The sequence below is a fragment of the Bos indicus x Bos taurus genome, chromosome 7 (assembly GCF_003369695.1).
Source record: "Bos indicus x Bos taurus breed Angus x Brahman F1 hybrid chromosome 7, Bos_hybrid_MaternalHap_v2.0, whole genome shotgun sequence".
In the NCBI taxonomy this organism is placed as follows: domain Eukaryota; kingdom Metazoa; phylum Chordata; class Mammalia; order Artiodactyla; family Bovidae; genus Bos; species Bos indicus x Bos taurus.
The window spans coordinates 104,877,939-104,898,238 of record NC_040082.1 but is presented as its reverse complement, the minus strand read 5'-3'; the positions used below and the strand labels follow the sequence as shown (position 1 = coordinate 104,898,238).

The 20,300-nt window shown below is 51.3% G+C and overlaps 1 protein-coding gene across 1 annotated transcript; it reads right to left on the bottom strand.

The window, feature by feature from the left end:
- Window positions 1-231: 231 nt before the first annotated feature.
- FAM129C (family with sequence similarity 129 member C) lies at window positions 232-19,319 on the bottom strand. The gene is given in 16 exon segments (XM_027548207.1): window positions 232-389; window positions 392-470; window positions 3,215-3,296; window positions 5,115-5,226; window positions 6,188-6,295; window positions 6,376-6,492; window positions 7,761-7,919; window positions 9,433-9,623; window positions 10,271-10,433; window positions 10,630-10,734; window positions 10,817-10,932; window positions 11,657-11,824; window positions 13,781-13,895; window positions 14,461-14,586; window positions 17,609-17,739; window positions 19,109-19,319. Coding segments are annotated over 16 exon segments (1,959 nt in total). The 5' UTR covers window positions 19,164-19,319; the 3' UTR covers window positions 232-257.
- Between the last annotated feature and the right edge of the window lie 981 nt (window positions 19,320-20,300).

The following is a 20,300-nucleotide window of genomic DNA, read 5'->3' as shown; positions in this document are numbered from 1 at the left end:
ACCCCATGAACGGCATCACACCAGGCTTCCCTGATCGTTTTTGTGTCGTTATAAAAAATTGTTTTAAGAAAGATGCTCAGATGTCTGTTAACGTGAGCGGCAGGGGGAGGCTCAATATTGTGAAGTAAAATTCAGAGCACAGATTGCGTGTCCTCAATGTGCTCAAGGGACATGAGGCAAAAGTTTAGGAGGGAAAGCTAAGGAAAAGCTCATTCTCCTGGGGGAGGATGAACATTCCAGGGCAGAATGGGAGAAAATCAGGGAGTCTGCATGTCCTCCCTCTGAAAGCTGAACTGAGAAAAACACTGGGGAAATCCCTCTCGGGACTGGCGCCGGAAGCAGCTGGAAGGCTTGTGATGTGCAGAAGCTGCCAGCCTCCAGTGGATTGATGGCTTCTGGCAGGCAGGGGGAAACCAGTAAAAGCTCTAATGTCAGCTGGGAAACTTGATACTAAGTTAAGATTTGGAGCAAGTAAACAATCCCAAAGGCACACAAATCTGAGGGGAAAAAAAATCTATAGCTTGTATCACAAAACTGTTAATATCCTTAATATATAAAGAGTTATTAGAGATCAATAAGAAAAAGATAAACTCTCCTGAAGAGAAAAGTAGGTAAAAGCTCTGAACAGGCAACTCACTAAAACAAAGAAAAACATAAAAACACACAAACATATAAATGGTCAGTAGAGATATTTTTAGGTGATGCTCGCTAGTGGTAAAGAACCCCCCTCCCACTGCATAAGATGTAAGAGATAAGGGTTCCATCCCTGGGTCGGGAGGATGCCCTGGAGAAGGAAATGGCAACCCACTTGAGGATTCCTGCCTGGAGAATCCCATGGACAGAAGAGGCTGATGGGCTACAGTCCAAAGGGTCACAAAGAGTCAGACACAACTGAGTGACTTAGTATGCATGCACGTAGACATCAAAGAAATTAAAACAATGCAATCTGTGTGTGTCTATCAGATTGGCAGTCTTTCTTTCATGAAAAGTCCCAGTGTTTGGAAAGGATAATATGCACAAATACTGTTGGTGGGAGTGTTAATAAAAGGCACAGCCTTTCTGGAGAGGAGTAGGGGTCATAATAAGCCTTGAAACGGTACATATGTTTTGACTCAGAAATTCCACAAGTAGACATTTATCCGCTGAGAATGATGATAAATGTGGGCAGAGCTTCAGCGCTGGAATGTCCGCAGAGGAGGCCGTGGGCGTAGTGGCTAGACCTCGGTGCTGGGGCCTGGTTGCCTGGAGCAAGTCCCTCTCTGAGCCTCAGTTTATACATCTGTAAAATGGAAAAGTATCGTAATGATGCCAAAACATTTGGACATATCAAGTGCCTAGCATATAATATATACCTAGGAAATGGAAACTTAGTGAGAAAAGCTTAATACAAACATAAAAGCACCCAGAAGATACGTACGTGGGCCACCGAGAGAAATAGAGTTTCACAGAGAGGCTCCTAAACACATGAAAAGACTCTCCACCTCATTCCCAATAAGATATGTTCACTAAGAAGATCTGAGAAATCCCAAGTCAGCTGACAGCCTGTGGGGAAATAGTCCACCTCCAGGTGAGGGGGTACCAGGTGGGACCACCTTGATGGAGAGCACTCAGGAAACTGCTACTGAAATGACAAACATATATGCTCTAAACCCTGAGATTTCACCTTGGGGGATTTACCCCCTTACAATGAAAAGTACATGAAAGGTCATTCACAGTGGCATTAGCTGTCAGTGCAAAAGACTAGAAGCAAAACCCTATCATCAATTATATTCTGGTTAAATTGATGCTGGGAAAGGTTGAAGGCAGGAGGAGAAGGGGACAACAGAGGACGAGATGGTTGGATGTCATCACTGACTCAATGGACATGAGTTTGAGCAAGCTCTGGTAAATGGTGAAGGACAGGGAATCCTGGCATGCTGCAGTCTATGAGGTCGCAAAGAATCAGACATGACTGAGCAACTGAACAACAGTAGGTTAAGAAGCCCATCCACAATCCCTCATCCTAGCTGCAAATCCCCAAATATTCTGACATTTCAGGATAATTTTAATCATTTAAAAAGTGTCCAATCTTCATTCATCCCAGTGAGTGAGAATATTCATCAGTTTATCTACAGCAATTGACTCTGAGTTCATTAAAAGGCACAGCCTTTCCAGAGAGGAGTGAGGTGAAGGTGTGGGGGTCATAATAAGCCTTGAAATGGTACATATGTTTTGACTCAGATATTTCACTAGTAGACATTTAAATCTGTTGAGAAATGACCCTGAGCTCAGTCACTTCAGTCGTGTCCAACTCTTTGCAGCCTTATGGACTATAGCCTGTCAGGCTCCTCTGTCCATGGGATTTCCCAGGCATGAATACTGGAGTGAGTTGCCATGCCCTCCTCCAGAGGATCTTCCTGACCCAGGGATTGAAACCATATCTTCTGCATTGCAGACAGATTGTTTACCCACTGAGCTACCTGAGAAACCCAATTGACTCTGAGATGCTGTCCCAGATCAGCTGGGTTGTGTATTAGCTACTGCCACATAACAAAGGACCCCAAAAGTTAGCCACTGAAAACTACATTTATTATCTCAGAGTTCCTGTGGGTAAAGAATGTGGGAGCCACGTAGCTGGGTGGATTCACAAAGCTCTCAAAACAGTGATACCCAAGGGAGTTGAGGAGCTGTGAGCCACTCCAGAATCCCTACATCCACCCTGGGCTCTGAGCACCCAGATTATAAACATCTTGCCCATTGGTTCGCTTCCAGTTGGACCAGCTGTTTTCTGTCCCATTTCAGGGAATTCCCGCCCTACATGCATTTACTGTTCCAACAAGGAGCTTCCTGTAGGGTCCTATAGTAGGAGGCCAGGCTGCCCCAGCCCTGGGGCAGTTCCTTGCATTGTTTGAGGTGAACTCAAAACTCCCATCACCACTATCTTCCCCATCAGTGTTGGGAACCAGTGGCTGCTGGGAGAGGCCCTATAGGGTCCTGACAAGAAGAAATGGGACACAAATTCATACGCATGTCAGAGGAGGCCTCTGTCACTCAGGTACACTCTGTGGCTTCCCATTGCCCTAGTTCACTATGAGCCTGGCCAAACCGGCCAAGTCAGCAGACAAGGTGCATGCTGCTCCATCCAAGAACCCACACTCACAACCCCCTGAAGACCCTCCTGCCTGAGCCCCAGCAATTCACTGGCATGGGCCAAGAACCTCTGAGCGCCTCACCTGCTTCTGCCTGGTCCCATGGCTCCTCTGAGCAGTCATCCAGAATGCAGGATATGTTTCTGGCCCCAAGGGCCTTTTTCAATTCTAAAATAAAACAGAAACCCCTGGGCCCACGTGGATAAACCCCGTAATCCCACGGCTTCCATGAATTTTCCCTGAGAGGCCACAAGAGGGCAAAGGATGGGGGATGTATCTCAACCAGGAACCCTAAAGGAATGGCTCATACGAACCTTTGTCCACACCTGTGCCCATGGCAGGCATTGCTAGCCAATCCTCACACCTTCACTGAGCCTGAATGCGACCTACTCTACCTTCCAGCCCAGCACTTCAAACAGACATCACAAATCAATTCAGGATGGAAACCCCGCCCCCAGCTACCCACCATACCCCACCCACATGACATGTAAAGCCTCTAGGAATAGAAACTTGTTTTCTAAAAACTTTTTTCCACAGAACAGCCTTTTTCCATTTAAAATGTCCCCTATTCTAAGATAACTGGGTTGTTTTCGTTTGGCCATGCACAGAACAAGGAAACTTCTTACCCTTACTTCCTGGCTCCCAGAAATTTGCTATCTCTGAGTTTCTCCTCTGAGATTCTCTGAGTTTCTTCTCACCCTTACTTCCTGGCTCCCAGAATTTTGCTAACTCTGACTGCTCCGTCTGCATCCCTTCTTACTCTTTTTTTTTTTTTTAAATACATATACATATATATGCGTTGAATTTTATTTATTTATCTTGGTTTTTGGCTGCACTGGGTCTTTGTTGCTATGTGGGCTTTTCTCTAGTTGCAGCGGGTGGGGGCTTCTCTCCAACTGCAGAGTAGCTTCTCGTTGCAGTGGCTTCTCTTGTTGCAGAGCACAGGCTCTGGGGGGCTTCAGTAGTTGCAGTGCGTGGGCTTAGTTGCCCTGAGGCATATGGGATCTTAGTTCCCAGACCAGGGATCGAACCTGTGTCCCTGCACTGGCAGGCAGATTCTTAACCACTGGACTGCCAGGGAAATCCCCTTTCTTCTTCTTTGTGTCCTTCAAATCCAGGCCCTTTGGGACGCCTCTCCAGTCTATCCACACCATTTCCAGGGTTGTGGTCCCTCCCATGTACCTAGTAACACCCAAGGCCAACAACAGCCTCTGATTTCTGCCTCTTCCTCATGCCTGGGCTGTGTCCCCTTGGTTTCTGCCCCTGCTCAAGTCCATCGTTTGCTCCCAGGACCAGGTCCTCAGCCTCCTCTCTAGCTGCCAGTCTGGCCTCTCTTGCCCTCTGCTCACACACTCTCCATGGCTCTCTATTGCCAGCCATGAAATGTCTAAACTCCTCTGCCTGTCATGCAAGGCCCTGCACATCTTCCCTGACAGGCTCCAGCCTCCTCTCCTTCTGTCTGTGTCAGCGGTGGCTTTCCCTGAATAACCATTACACGTTGCTCATTACCCTGTGAGTACACACGTCTCAGCAGTCACAGGCATTGGGTCAAGAAGGAAGCAACAAGGCAGGAGGGAGAAGAGACCATTCAGGAGCCTCTTCCCAGTCCAGGAAATCCTGAGAGGCCTACTCCCAAGTCCAGGTACACTTGGGGCCTCAATGCCAGCTCAGAATAAAACAGGGAGAGGTTATTTGAATGAATAAATGTAAATATGTATCCCAAGTTTTAAAATTTTCCCTCCCTCCTTTCAGCCTAAGAACTCCTACACATCCCTCACAGCCCCACTCCAGTGCCCCCTCCTTCAGGGAACTTCTATCACTGTCCCTATAGCCTCTCCCACCCCAGATACCTTCTTTCCCAGTCCTGGCCCTGAGTCAAAAGGCTAGTGTTCACAGGAAGTGAGAGGCAATGGGGACTCTAGTAGGGCTCAGTAGACACAGCAAGGAGTCACCAGGCTCCCCTGAGCTGTAGGGGGAGGGGCTCACCTCGATTGATCCTCTGGAGCAGGAACCCCCGGACAACATCCTCGTAAATCCCCTCGATGGTCAGGGCAGGGCTGCCCACAGCAAGGACGTCCCCTTCAAACTTAAGCAGCTCCTGGAACCGAAGCAGGTGAGGGGCTGAGCTAGAGGAGTGGGCTGTGTGTGACATGGGTTCCAGCCCCAGCTTTGTCACTGATTAGTCAGGGAAATTTGGGCCTCAGTCTCCTCATCTTTAAAATGGACTCCTTCCCCATCTTTGTCACTGATTCAGTTCAGTTCAGTTGCTCAGTCGTGTCTGACTCTTTGCCACCCAATGGACTGCAGCACGCCAGACTTCCCTGTCCATCACCAACTCCCAGAGTTTACGCAAACTCATGTCCATTGATTAGCCAGGGAAATTTGGGCCTCAGTCTTGTCATCTTTAAAATGGACTCCTTGGCTCATTATTCCCTTGGTTGTTGTGGGGACTGGTGAAACAAAGCACATCACAGCTCAGTGGGAACAGTATAGGTTTTCCTGCTGGGTCCCCTCACAGCCACTTTCTGCCTGACCCCTGCTGCAGACCGCTTTCCAGTGCCCCTAAGCCGCGTGTAGCCAGGTGCCTGTGACCTCTTCCCTTTTCTACTTCCCACCTTCTTGCTCGCCAAGCTCCAACCACACTCGCCTTTTCACTGTTTTCCAACATACCAGGAACAGATCTACCTCAGGACCTATGCACATGCAAAAAACACCCTTCCCCCGAATATGGCTCATGCCTTTAGTTCACTGCTTCTCAAGCATCGTCTTCTCAAAGACAGCCTCCCTAACCTCTCAGAACCCTCCCCACACACACACTCCCTCTCTGCTTCCTCCTTTCTCTGAAGCCTGTATCACCTGCTGATATGTGATACATGGGACCCCACGCCAGCTCTCAAATGGCAGACATCGAGCTTTGTCATGGGAGAAGCAGAAACGTTATGGAAGCCCAGAGGAGCCGTCTGACCCAGCCTCAGGGCTCAGGGAACCAAAGCCTTTAAGCATCAGGGTGGCTCTATGATGCTTGGTTGTTCTGTAGGGCCTGCCCCCCATCAGCTCACCGCTTTGCAGCTCGGCTCCAGCTGGCTCAACACAAAGGGCAAGAAGATGCAGAGCAGCCAGCTGTGGATGAAAGTCCTCCGCGCCGAGCTGCTATCCGACTGGAATTTCTGCATGACACACACAGCAGCTGGTCCCCCAACCACCTGAACAGGCAGGCCCATTGCCATGCCCTCCTCGCAGACCTCACCTTCAGCACACGCCCCCTGACTTTCTCCAGCTGCTGGGTGGCCTGGTCGCAGTCCAGAGTCGTGGTCAGACACTGGTCGGCCAGCTGTAGGAAGGTGGTCACGGCGTCAGCCATGAGCTGTGGGAGGAGAGGCTGAGATGAGCCTTGGAAATCTATGCTTTCTCTGGGCCCTGCGCCTGATCAGTTGAACCCTTCTCAGTATCCAGCCTGCCCTGAGCACCTACCTCCCCCCAGGTTCCTTCTTGTCCCAAGATACAGTACCCTTGAGCCTTCCTTGGTGGTTCAGTGGCTAGGACTCTGAGCTCCCAATGCAGCAGGCCTGGTTTGATCCCTGATCAGGGAACTAGGTCCCACATTATGCAACTAAGAGTTCGCCTGGCACAACTGAAGATTCCCATGTGCTGCAACTAAGGATCCTGCGTCCACAACTAAGACTGGGAACAGCCAAATAAATATTTAAAAATACAATTTAAAAAAAGAAAAATATAGCACTCTCTTCCTCTCAGGATCTGAGCCTCATCCAGTCAGTGCCAGGAGGCCCAGCATGGGGAGCAGAGAGTTCTCCAGAGTCCAGGCTGCATGACTGAGCCCTCTTGTGCAGTATGCAGACCGAACAACCGGGCCAGGCAGTACTGGGTCTTCTCAATCTGTCTCTCTCACTTACCATGTCCATTAGCAGGTCCCATCCCCTTGGCCTTCAAAACCCCTGGCTCCTCTCCACCAACCTGCTCTGGTTCAGACCTCCTTGCTTCCATTCCTGCCACCAACAGCCACTGCTCCCCATGGCAGGCAGGGCTTTCTAAAAAACTTTGAATTTGCTCGTGCCCCTCTCCTGCTTACAGACTTGCTGTGGTTCCCATTGCCCTTGAAAAGAACCCAGCCCCTGCAGCCCTATTACTCAAGGCCCTGATTCATCTGCCTCCCCACCTCTCTGTCATATCTCTCACATCATTGCCCACTCTTGAAATCTACAACTCAATGTCTCTAAACTGTTTTACTTTCCTGAAGGTGGACAAGCTCTCTCACCTTCCAGGGCTTAACCACATTACATTGTTCATTACGCCCAGGACATACCCTAGTCCCATTCCTCCCATGGCTGCCCCAGCCTGGCAGTCCTCTCCTGCTGGAAACTCTCCCGACCCTGGAGATGAACCAGGTGCCCCCTCAGGGTTCCCATAGCACCTCGGGTGTCCCCATCACAGCCCTGTCCATCAGATGAGGTTACTGCCTGCTCATGAGTTCATGTCTGCGTGACACTGGGAGCCCGGGCAGGGAGGCTCAGGTCTGTCTGGGTCATTGTGGTCTCCTCAGCACACACGTAGCACCTGTTAAGTAGGGGCTGCCATCCTTGCCTTGTCTCCTCCCAGTCTTCCACTAACCCTTACCTGCTGTGCGAGATCCTGGGCCCCAAACACTAGGCTCTGTATTCCAAAGAAGCCAAACAGTGCTGCCAGCTGCCCCAGCTGCCCCCGGCTCCTCTTGGCCTCTCGGTAGCAAATCTGCATCAGCTCTGGGTCCCATGGCATCTCCCCAAATGAGTACACCTGCATTCCAATGACAGTCAGGTGAGAAAAACATCACCAGTGGAAAAGCGGGGCTAAGGGCCTCACAGCCAATTCATTGAAGGGGAAACACAACTTGGAACACATCCCAACTCAGTTGTTACCAAAAAAAACCCAAACAAACCACAATAAAGGTGAGGTATGGTGTGATGGACATAAAATGGTGAAACTTGAAAAAAATGATAATGTGGTGATGGCGTGACTGAGGGGAAATGGGCACACCCAGCCCTTGTCCCACCAGTGCCATCACCTGATGTTCTCTTTGTGCCAGATCCTGGGGCTGCAGAAGTGGAATAATCCAAAGTTGTATTTTCCCTCAAATTGCCCACGCAAAAGTTGGAGGAGACAGAGTTTAGACAAACAACTATAGTAGTGTGTAAATGCTCATATGAGGAGGGAAGCATAAGCAGCTGCAGCTGCAGAAAGGACCAGGGGAAATTTCTGCAGGAGGTGACTATGAAACAGAGATGTGAAAATTAATAAAGGGAGTGTTAGTGTTAGTCACTCAGTCATGTCTGACTCTTTGAGACCCTATGGGCTGTAGCACACCAGGCTCCTCTGTCAATGGGATTCTCCAGGCAAGAATACTGGAAACCTCATTTAAAATGAAGTCATGGGAGTTCCCTGGCAGTCTAGTGGTTAGGATTTGGCGCGTTCACTGCCATGGCCCAGGTTCAGTCCCTGGTCAGGGAACTGAGATCCCACAAGTCGAGTGGCTGGTCCAAATAAATAAATAAAACGAAGCCATTAAACCCTAAAGGGAGAGCTCTCATGCACTGCCACTCCTTGTCCTCTGCCCTCCCCTCCAAACAGGGAAAAGAAAATTACTGCTTTACCACTCCCACAGGAGGAAGATTTTCTCCTTAACCAGTAACAGCCCCAACCAATGAGAAACTACCACCACTCAGCCAATGAGAAAGGGTCACCATCCTGAACTGCTTTCCTTTAAAGTCACCCCTCCCAACTTCCTCCTTTTTCTCTATAAAGTAACATTCCTCCCCTTTGTCAGACTTGCCTATGGTTTTGCCCTAGCTTGCATGTCCCAAATTGCAATATGGAGGCTGTCTCTCTCTCCCTAAAATGTTTTGTTGGTAAAATAACTGGCTGTTTCATTTTAAAGGTCAACAGACAGTGAGTTGAATGTTTCTTGGCATGTAGTACGCTCTCATTTCATAGCAGAAGAACTGAGCTGACCTGCATAGAGCAGAATTCTGTCTTAGGAGATGGGGTGGGCTGTGGCCAAACAAGTGAATGGGAGGAGGAAGAGTTTTCAGGTGCGGTGACTCCAGATGAATGTTACTAAATCGCTAATCTTGTTCTCTTACTCCTCCCCGCCCCATCGTGGCCCACCCCGAGTAAAACGCAGCCTAGAAGAAAGTTCGGAGATTTTCAAAAGATGATTTTCAAACAAGAAAGATGCAAGGTTCACGTGACTCTTCCATAAAGTTAAGACACTGCCCATAGGCCCGATGAACCCAGAGCCCCGGGAGCTCACCTCCTTCCGCAGCTGGGTGCTGGAGGAACTCCCACGAAGGAGGCGGAACAGGCGGTCCATGCCCTGGGTTAGGAGGGTCCGCACCGCCGCGAGTTCGGCTTCCACAGTGCTCAGCAGCGTCTGCGTGATCCGGGGCAGCTGTGCATCCACCTTCCCGCGCAGGCACGACTCCAGGGGGCCCTGGACCTCCGCTACGAGTGGAAGACACTGGCCTGGATCTCCTCCAGGTGCTCAGCAAATGGGAGAGGGGAGGGGAGGAGGTGTGCGACTATTTCCTCAACAGGGTGAGGAAGATGGGAGCGCAGACTCTGAGCATCCTCCTCTACCCTATTTTACGAATGAGAAAACTGAGGCTTCAAGTGCGATGAGGATCAGCTCAAAAGTCGCACACTGGGAGGCTGAGTCCGGATTCAAACCCAGTTCTCTTTGTTACTGCGCTGAGTAGGAGCCATCTCCGCCGTTTGACCGGACAACCCCCAACCCGGGTCAGACCCCGCTATTGCCAACGCCTCGGCGCATCTCCCCACCGAGTCAGGGTCTGGAGTCTCACCCTCTGCATCCCTGGCTCCCCCTTCCCGAGGCCCAGTTCTTCCTCTTGACTCGGCCCTTGTCTCGCCCCTAAACCTAACCCTAACCCTCACCCTAAACCTCAAAACCACGTCCATTCTCCCACTTCGGCCCCGCCCTTTCCTTTTCTGGCCCTGCCCTGCTAGGTTTCCGGGTTCCAGATCATTGGCCCCCACCCCTTACACCCAACCAGTTCCCCTTCTTTCTCTAGGGCCCCCAGCCCCGCCCCCACTCAAGCCCCGCCCCTCTGGGCCACGCCCCCGGACCTCACCCTTCAGCCTCGAAGCCACGCGCGCCCGCAGCAGCAGCATCTGATCCACGTCTGGGCGGATTGTCTTCTCCAGGGCCGCGAGCAGCTCTTCCTTTTCTGGCTGGAAGGCGCGGAGCCCCGCGGTGGCCCCAGCCAGGACTGCAGCGTGGACGGCGTCCAGGAGCTGCTCAGACCAGCGAGGGGACCCGACAAAGGCCAGGGGCGCGGTAGACAGCCAAGATGGGGCGGGGATGAGAGGAACGGAGAGACAGAGACAGGCACAGAGAGACGCGCAGAGAAACTGGGCACTCAAGTCCGACTCCTATCCCACTCCTGGCCTCCCGAGAATCCCTACTCCACCTCCTCGACCCTGTGCCTACCTTGGTCCAGGCCCAGGCCCGGGCGCGGCCGGCTCCTCGCAGGCCGGGCAGAGTCTGGGCTCGCAGCGCTGGCAACAGCTCCTGTATCAGTACCGAGGTCAGCACCTGCGGGAGAGGTGGCCATGGGTGCTTCGGTGGGCCGAGAGGGGTCCTGGGGGTCCCGGGTGCGGCCTGATGGGGCACTGACCTCAGCGTCGGAACCTAGGGTCACGTCATCGTTGCCAAATTGGCCATGTTGTTGCCGGTAGAGCCGTATGGCATCTAGGAAGGCACGGGCTGCCGGCGCTTGACTTCGCTGCAGGACTGAGGGGGCGACTCCTAAGTGTCCACCCATCCCTCCCCTGCTCTCCTCAGGCTGCCTGGCTCCCCATCACTTCAGGAGGAAGCCCTCCACCTCCTCGCCAGATTCAAACAGCTAGGTCAACCACTTCCAGACCTTTGCACAAAAAATTGCCCTCCGCAGGAAGCACACCTCCCTAAGACCATCATCAGCCCATAAGCGAGCTTTATGTTTTGTTGTTGTTCAGATGCTGTCATGTCTGATTCTTTGTGACCTCGTGAACTGTAGCACACCAGATTCCTCTGTCCTCCACTATCTCCTGTAGTTGGCTTAAATTCCTGTCGATGCCGATGCCATTTAGGAAAAGACGTCCCCTACAGGCAGTCACTACCCAGGTCCAAGGCAGTCTCCAATTGCCTCTCCAGTTAGGTACGCTTGTTCAGTCAACAACCTGCCCAACTGTACGTGTCAATTCTGTTCCTCTTCTTGACCTGGCTGGTCCCTCATCTTTTTGAGACTCCAGCTTTGACCTCCCCTCCCTGATCCCCAGGCTAAGCTCCCACAGGCCTGTACCCTCATCACAGCCCTGGCCATGCATAATTGCCTGTTTCCCCTCTGTCCTTCCCCACGATCCATTTTATAGATAAGGAAACTGAGGCTTGGAGAGGATTCCACAGCCAGCAGGAGCAGAGCCATCTGACCCTAGATTCTGCACCCCACCACTGCCTGCCCTTTGCCAGGACCCACCTGTGCCTCGAAGCCGGATGCCGCCCTGCAGGGCTAGTCTCCAGGCACGCTGCGCCTCCCCTGTGGCTGCAGAGAAACAGAGGTGCTGGCGGAAGGGATGCTGCAGGAACAGGGGGAAGCTAACAGGCATTTCCAAGAGGGGATCAGGCTCTTCCTGTGTATGGTCTCCTGAAAGCAGACAGAGAAGCTCGCATCTTCATTCATTCATTCCCTTCATTCACCATGAAATCCTTCTCTGTGTGTGAGCTCAATTGCTCAAGTCACGTCCAACTCTTTGGACTACTCCCATGGACTGTAGCCCACCAGGCTCCTCTGTCCGTGGAATTTTCGCAAGAATACTGAAATGCTTAGAAGATCCTTATTCCAGCTCAGTCCCAGGAGGAGGTGTGCCCAGGGCAGATATTAATAATCCACCTCAGCATTCTCCTCAACACAGAGGCCTGGGCAGCCACCAACAACTGTCTGAATTGGCATGTGATCTGAGTCCTGCTTGCTGGAGGGTGCTGGAGTCAGCTAGGCCCAGATTCATACCTGGCCAAACCATTTTCTAGCTCTTTGCACAGATTTCCATCACCCTAAAAAAAACCTCAGTTTTCTTATCTGTAAAATGGACTAAAAAGTGATACCAATGACCTAGAACTATTGGGAGGACAAAAATGAGTGAATTTATTTCAATTAATTAAATTGGCAGTGGTTTAGTTGCTAAATTGTGTCTGACTCTTGTGGCCCCATGGACTGTAGCCCACCAGGTTCCTCTGTGCATGGAATTTTCCAGGCAAGAATACTGGAGTGGGTTGCCATTTCCTTCTCTAGGGGATCTTTGCTACCCAGGGATCAAACCCAGGTCTCCTAGGCTACCTGTGGTCTCTTGCACCGCAGGCAGATTCTTTACCAACGGAGACACCAGGGAATCCCAGATTACTTAAATTGGGATCTCGTAAATCCTTAAGTGTTTTGTTCAGATTTCCAGAATGATATATATAAACTGCAGTAAAATACAATAATGCAAAAAGAAGTGGACATTCCTCATCATGTGGCCCTTTAATCGCAGGCTCCAGAGATGAGAATAACTGTTAACAGTTTGGGAGACATTACTCCAGATTTTAAAATCTGCACAAAGCTGTATGGGATGCATTTTTAACAGGATGGAGTTTTCTGATGTATAACTGGCCTTTGGCTCCTGTGTATGTCTGGGATACATTCAGAGGCTGCACAGATTTCCTTCCTAAGGGTCAGGCCATAGTTTATTTAATCAACCCCAAAGGATGAGTATTTGGGTGGACTCCCATCTTTTCAACATCATCAACATTTCTGCAGACGGTTTCTATTGCTACATCTTTGCATCATTAAGCAGCAGAATAGCTCTGCAGTGAAGCAAAGGGTGGAATTCTAGCTCTATCTCTTACAGTGTGGTAGTCCTCAGCCACAGTGTCCCCTTCTACGAAATGGGGTGATTAGTGATGGGACTGCCTCCTGGGCAGAGTCAATGAGATGACGCAGGCCCTCAGTCAGATGCATGCCAGCCACTTATGTTGCTCCTTACTCTATTCAGAGAGAGGAGGAGGAGGAGTGGGGAAGAAGGGGAGGTGAGGGGAAGGGAGGTTGGAGGGGCAGGAAGAGGAGGAGGATGGAGGAAGGGAGAAAAGGCAGGAAGGAGGGAAGGAGAACCCTCCTGGAAACACTAAACTGAACAGTTAGATTCTTACCCAGTCTGTACAGTTTTCCTGCCCACCACTGTCCATCTCTCCATATGCTTGCTGACACCAGATTTTTATCATTTCTACCCTTTGCTGCTTTGATTCTGGTTTAGTGACCTAACTCCTTCACCCTGACAAGAGTGGGTGTTTCTCTTCCAAGAGACAGAGTGCTCACCAGAGGCAATGCTGCCCCTAAGGACACTTGGCAATTTCTGGAGTTATATTTAGTTGTCACATTTGGGATGCAGAGTGCTATTGGCATCTGGTGGGTGGAGGCCAGGGATACTATTTACCAGTAGTAAATAGTGAATAGGATACTATTTAACTGTGGTGCAGTGGGCAGCCCTCACTGCAGAAAAAAGTGATCTGACTCTATCACCAGTGCAAAAGTTGAGAAGCCAGCTCTTGGGGTCCCCAGGAGCCTTACTTGAGGAGTCTGGGCAGAGAGCATCCAACAGGCAGAGATATTCACGTTGGGAAGTCAGGACTGTGTACCCCGTCAGGGTCGTGGAGCCCAGGGGACGGTCCCCATTTTCATATTCCTGCAAAAGGCATCCAAAGAACTGTCTTGAGACAGATCTAAACGGTGGCTTCTATGTCCCAACGTGGGATCAGGGAAAGATTTGGTGTTAACTGGGGTTAACCCACCTCCCTGCCTCCACCTCTCCCCGCTTTCCCACAGTGGAGCACCCAGTACCCACTGTGTGTTAGGCCAGTCCTATGTGAGGACTCTCTCATTGAATCCTCACAGCCCCACGTGGCATAGACCATCATCATCCCATTTCACAGAGGTGAAAACTGAGTCCCAGGGAGACAAGGATTCCCCAGCTGGGAAGCAGGACGCAAGTGGGATATGCAAAGGCCTCGCATGGTTTCAACCTCACTCTGCTGATGACCACAAGTGAGCCCCTACCCTGGCCTGGGCCTCAGTTTACCCACCTGGCACAGCAGGAGATGGTTGCCCATCCAGGGGCCAAGCACACAGATGACCTTGATTCATATTTGATGACTGAAGAAAGGAGGGGGGCTATGCTAGGAACTGGACCCCAAACCCACACTGGGGAGGGTGGGATGGAGAGGTAGACGGACTGTAAGCCACTCACTCACCTCCCTGTGGCTGAACCACTCCAGGCGGCCATCCCCATGCAGAACACAGAAGCTTGGCTGCCACTGGGGTGGGTGGCCCCACAGCTGGGTCAGGGGCCCTCGGTGCTCACGGACTCGGGGTAGCTTCTGCGGGAGGATGGGCAGGCAGAGGTCAGAAGCATCAGATGGTGCCCCAGTGTCCAAATCCCATGGACAGCTCGTGCTGTGAGCTGGGTGCCCCCAAGTACGAGGGGCTTGGGAGCTGCTGTTGTGCTGTTTTATTCTTTATCACACGTGCTCACAGCATTCACTTCCAAATATGAATCGAGGTGGACACTTTTGTTATCTCCAATTTACTTGCAAGGGAATCCCCCCACTTGAGCTTCAGATGAGACCCCAGCCCTGACCAACATCTTGATTGAGAAACTGAAAGAAGCCCCATCTGGATTCCTGACCCAGCGTAACTGAGATGATGAATGTGTGTGGGGACGTCCCTGGTGGTCCAGTGGTAAAGAATCCGCCTGCCAATGCAGGGGACGTGGGTTTGACCCCTGGTCTGGGAAGATTCCTTGCCATGGCCCAGCTAAGCCTGCGCATGACAACTCTGGGCCCACGTGCTCTGGAGCCCATAAGTTGCAATTACTGAGCCCGCCCACCCTATAGCCCCCACCCTGCAACAGAAAAGCCACTGCAATGAGAAGCCCACGCACTGCAACTGAAGAGTAGCCCCTGCTTGCTTGCTGCAACTACAGAAGCCTGCACATTCAACGAAGACCCAGTACAGCCAAAATTAAATTTAAAGACATATTTTTAAAGATAAATGTGTGTTGTTTGAAGGAGTGATTTTGCAGTGTATTGTTATGCAGCATAGCTGATACGGGTGGGATTGCTAGATCACGGAACAGGTGTTAGTTTAAGTTTATGAGAAATGGCCAGGCCTCTTGTCCACAGGCCCCTCCCTCAGGCAGGATGGGACATTAACTTGTTTCGTTTTCTTTATTGCTCATCTCACTACCTGTCCACCTGAATTGTGTTGTCCACGACTGGGCCCCAAAGTGGTGCCTGGTGCATAGTTGGCACTCGGTAAATATTTGATGACTAAATGACCAGCATTTGTGATGTTTTAATTCTTTGGGAGAGTAGTGGGAACTAAGATGTTTGTTAAAGGATTCTCCATCCCTCTTCCTAGGTCTGACATTTTTCACAGCAACAGAAATGATATACCTAATGCAAATAGATAAAAATAAATATTAAAGAAAATGTTCCAACTGAAGCAAGAGGAAATCCCTCCACGCTGCTTGAACCCCCACATCAGCTGTGCCCTGGCCAGGTGGCTGGGACCAACAGGTGGTGGAAGGTGCAGGTGGGGCCGACACCCAGACTCCGTGGGGCCCCAAGCGGGGCAGGTGACATCCCAGGTGGGAGTGGGCTCCGTGTCCACAGAGCCCCGATCCCAGGGCAGACACAGCTAGGAGATGGGGTGTCCAAGAGGAAATCTCAGAGCCCTGGTTGGGACAGATGACCCAGTGCCATAAGGACTGTGGGCTCTGGGTTCCAATCTCGCCTCTGCCTCTTGCTGCCAGTGTGACCTCAGGCAGGTCACTTCACCTCTCTGTACTTTGGTTTCCTCAATAGTCAAAGACTCATCTTCTGAGGCTGGTGAAGATGGAGTAAGTTGGGCAGGACACATGGAGATCCTGGGCACTGTCGTCCAGCTCAGAAGACATTTGGAGCTGAGACTGGGCGGCTCCAGGCTCTTTGGTTCCATCGACACATTCTTCCTGAGCCCCTACTAGGTACAGGCACCACGGGGTCAGGCGAAATAAGACTTGAACCCTGTTCTTACAGAGCAGACAAGTGGAGGAGGCAGACCTGTGACTCTGGAGCTGCACTGGAGAAGCAGACAGACGGGGGGTTCCAGAGGAGGTGCCCAACTCAGGCAAGGGTGATGGTAATCAAGGAAGGCTTCTTGGAAGAAGTAGCAGCCAAAGTATGGGATGGAATAGGGAGGGTGGCACGTGAAAAGGCCTGGGGGCCCAATGGGCATGCTGTGCCTTTGGGAACCACACTCAGCCAGGTCACACCTTTTCCAACTGCTGGGCTTTTGTATTGGCTGTGCCCTCTCCCAAAATGACCTTCCGATGTGGGCTCCAGAATGCTCTGGCTCTGCCTCATCCTTTACATCTCAGCTCAGAAGGGCCCTCCTACACCCCAGCTTCCCACCCTCAACACGACCTTTCATTTTGTCTTCCTGGCACCTGTCAGGGGTTATCCTGCATCATGATACATTAACTTGATAACTAACTTGTCATTTCTCCCAATTAGACTGTGAGCCCTGGAGGGCAGAGGGAAGTCTCTCTCAGTTACTACTGTGTCCCCAGCATCCCCGGTGGGGCTTCCCAGGTGGCACTAGTGGTAAAGGACCTGCCTGCCAATGCAGGAGACACAAGGGATGTGGGTTTGATCCCTGGGTTGTGAAGATGCCCAAGAGAGCATGGCAGCCCACTCCAGTATTCTTGCCTGGAGAATCCCATGGACAGAGGGGCCTGGTGGGTTACAGTCCATGGGGTCGCAAAGAGTCAAACATGACTGAAGCAACTTAGCACCCCCTGCACCCCCGCATCCAAGCAGGGATGTGGCAGGCCACTGATGCTTAGTGAATGTTTGTTCAAAGGATGAATCTTTTTTTTTCTTATTTGTATCCTTTCTGCCCCCAAACTCCTCTCCCATTCAGGCTGCCCGTAACACTGGGCAGAGTTCCCTGTGCTATACAGCAGGCCCTCGTTGGTTTTCCACTTTAAATAAAGCAGTGTGTTCATCCCAAACTCCTCGACTATCCCTTCCCCCGATCCTTCCCCCTGGCAACCATAAGTTCCTTCTCTAAGTCTATGAGTCTCTTTTCTAAGTTCACTTGTATCATTTCTTTTTAGATTCCACATATAAGGGATGTCATACGATACTTCTCCTTCTCTGACTTACTTTACTCTGCATGACAATCTCTAGCTTCATCCATGTGGCTGCAAATGTCATTACTGCATTCCAAGAATGGATTTTTAACAGTCACCCTAGGTCGTGGCTCCAGCAAGGGCAAAGAGGTGAAGAGGGACCCTCAAACAAACGGCGTCCCCAGCCTTGCCTGCTCTGCGCCCCTCCCCCTTGTGGCACCCACTTTGCTATGCAGCAGTTGGCATCTGGCTGGCTCCTGGGGGCCCAGCTCTCTGGAGATTTGCCGCAGGACCGAGGCCGCCAGCTGTCCGCGGTAGCAAGGCAGGAAGTTTCTCAGCAGGGTGTCCACCTGGCCTGCAGGGATGAGAGGGTGGTGAGGTGGCTGAATTAGGTCCTCTCAGCCTGCCCGAGTGGAGGCCAAACCGGCAGAGAGGCTACTTACGGATTCCCACCCACACCCCAAAGCATCCCCGAAAGACAGGCTCCAAATCCATTCATCCTTAACCCTCCACGACCTGTTTTTATCCACAGGGGGGTTGGTGGGGGGCAGGGGAGTTAAGGGACTCAGGCTTAATTTATAACCAATATACAACAGAACTTAATTGTATAAATCACAAACGTTAATGAGTCTGACACACGTGCACGTCTGTTAAATCATCACAGATAAAGAACAGATCATTGCATCTGAAAATTTCCTTGTGCCCCTTACCTGAGGAGACTATCAAAATCTTTAAAAACCTCACCCAGCACAAGGGGACTTTCTGGGGGTGATGGACGTGTCCTGTAGCCTGATCTAGGAGGTGATCACACTCCTGTTAAAGCTCTTCAAGCTGTTCTAAGATGTCTGCACTTGACTGTGTCTACAGCACATCCATCGAGCAGACTGGAATGTGGATCTAATGGCTGGAGCTTGAGCAGCAGTTCTGGGCCAGGTGGTGACTCAGGCACAGAAGCCACGCGTGGCAGAACCGTGAGATGGGAGGGGTTGGGTTGTCTGTGATCAGCCTGCCTCCACTGTTCCCCTCTGTGTTGTTGCTGTTCAGTCACTCAACTCTTTTGCAACCCTGTGGACTGGAGCCCACCAGGCTCCTCTGTCCATGGGATTTCCCAGGCATTGCCATTTCCTTCTTCAGGGATTCTAACCCTCTATGAGAGAGAGAATTAAATATCTCATTTAAGCCACTACAGAAAAAATGTCAAAACTCTGCAGAGTAGCTTATTGAATCCATTCATGTAGTGATAACTTGACCTTGTTTCTTGGTCTCTGTGAGCCCCCCCTGCATCCCCAGTGCGCATGACACAGTGAGTGCTCAGCTGTAGGTACGGAGTGGGAAGGACACTGGCCCTTCTTTGTCTCAAAAGAAGATCTGTGACTCAGTCCCTGAGGTCCACACGGAGGGGCCTATCAGTCCCTGCCCGCCTGAGAGATCATTCCACATCTGGCCAGGTTCTGGGCACCTTCCTCCTGGCCCCATGCCCCAAGTAGGATTACCACATTTACCCAAATAAAAGTACATGACACCAATTAAATTTGAATTTCAGGTAACTAAGGAATACTTTTTTCCAGCACAAATATGCCCTCATGCAAAATTTGAGACACACTGATACTAAAATAAGTATTCATTGCTTTTCTAGAATTCACATTAACAGGACATCCTGTGTAGCTGACAACCCAGCCCTAAATCCAACCTGCCAACATTGGGCTCCTTCCCACCTCACTCACCCTTCAGGTGCTGCTGCTGCTGTTTGTCCAGGGGGCTCGAGGGGCGCCCGCCCATCCTGCTGCCGTCTCCTGGGCTCCGCTGAGTGAAGTAAACACCCCTTTGTTCCCCACAACGCCCCAGGTTCCTCAGCTCAGGGGCCACCCTGGGAGCAAGGTGACCTGCGGGGCCCGAGTGCTGCAAGGCCAGCCGCCTGGGATCCAAAGCCAGAGCACAGTCCTAGGGTGTGTGCGCGGGATACCTGCTCCCCACTCTGCCCTGCCCCCTGCCCCGCCCGCCTCACCCTGCACCTGTGTCCTCCTGCTTCCCCTGGGCCAAGTTCCCCAGAACCGGTGGTTTCTGTAGGGGCTGCCCCAGGGTGCGGGTGGAGAAAAAAGACCTAGCTGGCCTTGGAGGGTGGATGAAGGGCAGACATCTGGCAGCACATGAGAGCAACTGATAGTGTGGGGAGGGCAGGGAAATGGGGAGAAGGCAGGGATAGGGCATCTAAATCATGTACCTATCCGCTCATCTGTACCCAGGCAGAGTGATTCTGGGACCCAAGAGGATTCAGGCCTAGTCCAGCCCCATGTTGGGAAGACAGAACTGGACTGACACCTCCAGTCCTGGGGTCCGTGCTAGGGCAGGAGTAGGTGGGGTGCCACTGTTCTGCTGTAGACAGGTGGGACATGTCCCTTCAGATCCTGCTTTACCCGTCTACAGCAGAGGACTGTGTTGAATGAGTTGGGCCTCCTTACCCCTTCACCTGTTTTTCCACTGCCTGGCACAAAGCAGTCCTCAGTGTTTGGCAACGGAAGGAAGAGAGGGAGGGAGGAAAGACAGAAAGGCAGACAGGGAGGAAGGAAGGTCTACATTTCAGACTGAAATGTGATCAGATGGGGTTTTCACAGGATTTCAGATGAAGAGAGCATCAAATTCCAGTGGGTGCAACATGGACATGATGGCTGGAGCATAAGCAGCCACTTTGGACCACGAGGTAAAACTCTTGTGATGACAATGCACAACTATGATGTCAGTTGCAGAGTCCCCAAAGAGTTCACGACATTGCTCCACCAGTTCTGGGTGGCCTCCCTCCAGAGGAAAAGCTAAATCTCCATTTTGTTTAAACCAGGAACATCTGACTGTAATCTTCACCAATTCCCCAGAATTCCTGTTTTCAACATCACTCCATAATAGCCTGAGTGCCATCCCTGA